This window comes from Hippocampus comes, unplaced genomic scaffold (assembly GCF_001891065.2).
Source record: "Hippocampus comes isolate QL1 unplaced genomic scaffold, H_comes_QL1_v1.1 scaffold706, whole genome shotgun sequence".
Taxonomy (NCBI): domain Eukaryota; kingdom Metazoa; phylum Chordata; class Actinopteri; order Syngnathiformes; family Syngnathidae; genus Hippocampus; species Hippocampus comes.
The window spans coordinates 1-6,259 of NW_017804910.1; the positions used below are offsets into that span (position 1 = coordinate 1).

Below are 6,259 nucleotides of genomic sequence, written 5' to 3' on the forward strand. Positions count from 1 at the left end.
CGCTTGAATGATGTGTTTTTATTCAAAGAGTAGAAAAGTCGGGGCACTGTTATTTATACTGAGAAAAACAAAAATAAAAGCATATGATATACATTTATGAATTACTGTTTTAGTGCAGTAGTTTATTAATATAAAGTAAATCAACACTCAACAGGCATGACATGGCACGGAAGACAAGTTGAGAAATGACTTTGCATAGAAGTCCATCACTGACTGCAGAAAAAGCGGTAATCTCTAAACATTCTCTGAGTACTATTATTACCACTACCACTAATACTACTACTGTGGCATGTAACTACAGCCACAGGGTAATGTTACGACCACGTGACGTTAGGGTCGTGACGGCCGTAAAGTGTTGAGTTGCCGGAAAGCGTGGATATAAAAGTGTTGCGACTGACAATAAATGGCAATGAGCACAGAGTCAGTTTCCCAGCCTTTTATTGTACACATTACAGAACAACTACGAATACTACTCCTACTACAGCACCAACACATTTTCATTACATTTCAGAAACATAAATACTTCCAGCATTTCTGCTGATAACCGTGCCCTGTGTGGCCGCATGATAATGCCCCCCCTGCTGAAAACTCTCTCAACAGGGGCACTGCTCGCAGGTACTGGTAAAATATGCTGCGCCAGCAACGACAAAGCAGGATACTTCACACTGGCCATCCCGCCAGGTCTCCAAAATGCCACCGGCTCCTCGCCCGCCACCTCGTTCTCCAGATAGGAAGCTAACTGGGCACGCGGACTGTCTTTGCCACCACTTTTTGCTCGCTTCCTCCTCTGCTTGTATTTGGCCATGAACTTCGACATCTTTGCCGGTACTTCGTCCTCGCTAGTGCTCCCTCCGTGCTGCCCTTCCTGTACCGGTGGCTGGTCTTTCCCAAGTTTCATACACAACCAGCTCTACACAACAAAAGAAAGAAGTTATCAAAATTGCTCTGATTTCTTTTCAATAATAGTTCTAATAAATTCTGTTCTATGGGAGTAGAAAAATAAATAGACAATGGATACAACAATAAGAACACTTTACTTCCACCAAAGAATATAAAGGAATACCATGGTTCTTCATCCTAATTAGGTGAAGCAGCTTGGATACACATTGTTTTAGAAAAATTGTTAATAATAAATAATTTAAATGATTACTTGTAAAGAATGAAGTATTACTATCATTTAAAGATCCTAGTAATAGTTAGTGATATGTGCAAAATCAATAGTAAACTAATTAGTAATAGCATCGATTGAAAGCACACACAAATACAAACAGAAGAATTTTCAATATAATTCATTTTCTTGCAACCATGGACATTTAGTCTTTCTGAAAATGCAATTACAGCCTGAAGCCTAATTAACAAAATAATTGAAGGGTAATTCCTTGAGAATTTTTTAGAGTATGTGACGTGAGTAATGTTAAGTACTCATCCTAAAATTGTTAAAGATTATCATTAGTTTTGCATCAAACAAATAAAAGCAGTACAGTAAATACATTTTTGAACCAAATTCTTCTAAAAGAATATTTCAGCAGATAATCTTATGTTATTCATGTTACATACTCTGAGCGATTCTCATGGAATTGCTCTGAACATTTTGAATTGTACCTTTCAGGGTTTCCTTTAGATTTCTCCTCTTTTCCTCTGTTTCATTGAGCGACCACGTTGGCATACTGACATCAGCCACCCACTGCAGCATGTACTGTGGGTCGATGACAGGGGCCATGAAGAAAAGCTTCTCGAAGAAGGGCTCATCCTCAGCAGGCCCGCTCCCCTCAACCATCTGACATCGGATGAAAATCCCCCTGAATCGCCGTTTCAAGGAAGACTGAAGACACCCTACAATCGGCTGGCAAAACTTGGCTTCATCTGCCCACTTGCAAAGATGATTGTTCCAGGTCTAGGATGGCTGGCACCACCATTGTAATGGTTGCTGTCTGATCACCTGTCAATTAAACAAATTTATAGAAATGCGAAATTAAGAACAAGCACAACTTTAGGAAAGTATTCACTTTCTTCTTAAATCTAGCCGCCCCTCCCCCCTCTCGAAAAAAGGGGAATAATTTGTCTAGGTGGAGCCTTAACATACCTTGTGTGAGTGTTGTTGCATCAGCAAAAGGCTCCAGAATCGTCGTCAATTCAGCAAGTTGAGCCCACTCTTGGCGTGTGAGAACGAGGTTGTTGAACTCCACCGGCTCGCAGATTTCAGCAATCGCTCGACAATCAATTCCTGGTAGGTTCTGTAGAGCTTTGAGTTGAAGAAAGACAGAGCTCCAGCGTGTAGAGTTCGCAGCTGGTATTGTTCGGTCCACACCAAAACGCTCCTCAAACCTTAAAATTTTAAAGATTAAAAAAAAGAATGTATTATTGCGTACATACTGTATTTAATATGACAATATGTTCTAGACACTTGCACCATTGAGTTTCAGGTACAATGAACACTTCACTTTTCATTCAAATTTTCTACAACTCCGACTCTGCTCCCCAGGGCCTCTCCCAATTACATGTAGCTTTAGCCTTTAGCCTCAATGAAAATAAATATCCCCCCAAAAATAACCTATTAGGTTTTAATGTGGCAAAATTGCAGCAAATTGTAGAAGCTTTACAGTAACATCTCCATTAGTTTTGAATCATTTAACCCTAACTTACCGCGGAGGGGGGGTTGCCATACCCCCCCCCCCCCCCAGGACTACCCCCCCCCAAAACACCTTGGGAGAAGACCGTCTCCGATGACTAATTGGAGTGTATGGGCAAAGCATGGGATCCTGTGTTTAGAGGCCAAGATCAATGCCTGTCTCACAGCCCCCGCATCCTCTTCATCCTGGTCCTCCCAGAGGTCGCCATCATCTACACCAGCCCCTTCCTCCCCTTCGGCTCCAGACGGGTCTATCTCCGGAAATTCCAAGGAGAATGCGCGTTTCATGTTGGACGCATTGTCCGTCACAATGAACTCCGCCTAAACCAGTGGAAAGAAAGACAAAAAAAAAATCATAAGCCTCACAGTTATCCAACTTCTTTTGGCAGGTGACAACCGAAAATGTGGAAGGACACACGGCTCTGACAATGATTTGTATCACTTGGTCACGAGTCACTTCTGCAGTCAAGCTGTCAAGGCACATAGGATAGCATAAATGATATTCATTTTCAGTGCAGATAGATTCTGAACGTTGCAAATCCCTAGAGTTAGACAATTGAGCCTTGGTTAATCAGGTGAAATTAATAAGTATGTTGTTTGCTTTCAGGTTGTTGAGATAGTGTAAAAATAAAATTAGCAAATACTTTGAACTGAACCTGTGAGCTGTCATTACCAAGGTATATGTAAACATCAATTTCAATAAATTTCCTTTAACATTATAGAACACACATTTCAGTTACTGAATGAGATCTCTCCCCAAGCCCCTATCAAATAACAGCAAAAGCTCATTGTAACAATGTCCTTTGTGCTTTGGAATGAAAATTTTGCAGCCTGCTCCTCCTTCCCTCAGGTAGAAAAACAATGAAAAACAAAAAGATGGGACAACCAAATTAAGTTATCAAGAACCATGCCATTTGGTATTTTAAAATGATTCAACACATTTATAAAACAATAAAAATAAGAATATCTCAATCAAGCAAAAAATAAATATTCTGTCCTTCCAGAGCAAAATGGACCGAATGATCAACATTTCATTATATTTGATATTATTGCGGCATCTGAAAAAATGGTAATTAAAACAAACTTATATCAAAGTACATGCATCAATAGCACAGTCACAGTTCTTTTTTTGGAACGGGCCTTGATGGGGGGGGGCAGTTATGTAACAGGCTTACCTTGTTGCCAATACCAAAGTCTTCAAGGACATTGTCAAAAGACCTTGCAATGGCCTCTCCTGTGTGCCTTCCCTTGAACTTCTGACATGTCAGCAGGATGGATAAGAGCTGGTATGTTTGAGTCTTCGGATGAGGAGCCAGCAAATGGGCAGTCACTCCAAGGAAACTCCTCATCGTTCGGTCTGTCCAGATATCGGTTGTCAGGGAGACAGTCTCCTGCCCTCCCATTAAATGTCTCACCGTCTCTTTCCCTCGGGCCATCATTTCTGTCAGTGTCTTTGCCAGGGATCTCCTTCCCATGTGGTTGTACCTACAGGAGGTAAAAATAAAAGAAACAATATTGGCAAAGTGAGAAAGAATTTCAGGTTTTGAAAAATTACTCAAGATTTGATGCTATGTATTCCAAACAACATGTTGACCTGTTCTGAAGAAAAAGGATGAAAATGAAACAAAATTGAGTAAATCTAACTTTGGAAGGTACATCCACTCCTCTCCCCCTCCCGCCACACACATTTAACTGATTTGAAGCATACATGAATGCAACCATACTACGATCTGGTCTATTACTACCAAAATGAAAATGTTCTGGCGGCAGTATTGATTAAAAAATTACAACACTGGACTTGAGCTAGGATTTAAAAAAAACAACAACAAAAAAAAAAAACATACCGAGGATCCATTTCAGCTACAAATTCCCTGAAGCTCTCGTTTACCACGATGGCGAGTGGCAAGCTACACTGGACCACGAGTCTCGAGATTGCTGAAGATATTTGCTTCTGTCGTTGACTTGCCGGAGCATATTTTGTCACACTCGTGGATGCAGTCGAGACAAAGCTGTTCAGCGTCTGTTGCCCTTGAACACCACTTTTACCTTGAAGGTAGTCTCTATATCTGAAATGATATTTAAGAAGAGGAAAAAATTAGGAAAAGATCATCACATGAAAGCAACAAAACATTTTTTTTTTATAATAAATGCATTTTGGTCAAACTATAATATTTTTATCCTGTTAGCTGCTACAATCAGATCAGCCATGTAATAAAATTGAATTAAGCACTTCTGAAGGTAAGTAATCAAGATTTTCATTTAGCGATAATCAAATAAAATACTAAATGATGAATGCTCAGTTTTTTTATGTGTCTTCCGGGTTGAGTGAACGCTCGCGCGTCTGGCTGCAGCTGCTCACCCGCAATTATTATTATTTTTAGCGTTTGTTTTACGGTTTTTTACGGTTAATCTCGTCATGGGAGAAACCCTCATCTCCTGTTTCGTTGTGGTTTTGGACCGTCGGTTGTCGCACGGTTGTGACATGTATTATATTATCTAATAAAAGCAACACGACCCTCACCCTCTGCATCTGGAAAATATTGACTGTTAGAATTTAAGCGCTGGCGCGACAGGGTAGTTAACCCTCACTAAGCTAAGGGTGGTGGAAGGGAAGATAAATTACTTTACGTTCAATGCATGCAAAAGGAATGGACAGTACGCGGTACCTGAAAATAATGCACTTAAGAGAGATGTAGACCGCGGTCTATCGAACCCGCAGTCCATCGGCCCCGCGGCCTACCGGGCTGTTGTGTTGGCCGCGGCTGTAGCCGCCTAGCCGACTCGCGTTTTTAAATGGTCATAACAATTTTAATCCAACATTTGGGGAGCGACGTACGAGTCATTATTAGCTCCCATTAAACATTCAATGTAGAATTGATAAAAAAACAAATTCATTCAATAGGGTCTACTTACTCTTCTTGATGTTGCCGTTGGTAGTGTTTTGTGAAGCCCGAAGTCGTACCCCTTGTCTCCACGATTATCCTTGTCATTTTGCACGTTTTGCATCTCGCACGTTGCTTCGCCTTCCCTTTTTCAAAAAATTCTTCATGCTCAACGAAGCCAAACTTTATTATTCGCGAATGCGATCCTGCGGACATGCTGAATCGTAGAGGTGTTAATAATACGTCCAGGCGCAAATTCTATCGTGTGAGGCCAGATCCGCCACTCGTGCACGCTCGCGGAAAAAAACGTACTGAAAAAAAAACGCTGGTGAATGAGACTGAACGAAAGCGTAGTACTAAGAGGAGTCAAGCGAAAAATCTGCTTCTCTATTTATAAGAGGGAGACTTTAGTCTCCCCCCCCACCCCCCAAAAATGTGATACACCCCGAATTACTTTTCATTGTTTTGTTAATAAGTAAGTACCCACCAACGGCAAATTTATGGTAAACGTACGCACCGACAAAGACACAGCTGTCCTGCACAAATTCCTTTCAATTACTTCATTACCGACGAGCCCCTCTCCCCCACAGAAACCAAATACGTGATACACCCCTATTTACTTTACATTGTTTTGTTAATAAGTACCCATCAACGACAAACCACTTACTTACCCACCGACAAAGACACACAGCTGTCCTGCACAAATTTCTTTCGATTACCGACTAGCCCCTCTCCTTTCAGTCCCGAA

General features: G+C 41.1%; 1 protein-coding gene across 1 annotated transcript; it reads right to left on the reverse strand.

Annotated features, from left to right (window-relative positions):
• Nucleotides 1-1,859: 1,859 nt before the first annotated feature.
• On the reverse strand, nucleotides 1,860-4,113 carry LOC109524433 (uncharacterized). Its single transcript, XM_019884332.1, has 5 exons — nucleotides 4,045-4,113; nucleotides 3,805-3,986; nucleotides 2,703-2,950; nucleotides 2,084-2,325; nucleotides 1,860-1,939 (listed from the first exon to the last, which is right to left on the reverse strand). The coding sequence occupies exons 2-5, from the start codon at nucleotides 3,976-3,978 to the stop codon at nucleotides 1,860-1,862; spliced, it is 744 nt and encodes a 247-aa protein (XP_019739891.1). The 5' UTR covers nucleotides 3,979-3,986; nucleotides 4,045-4,113.
• Between the last annotated feature and the right edge of the window lie 2,146 nt (nucleotides 4,114-6,259).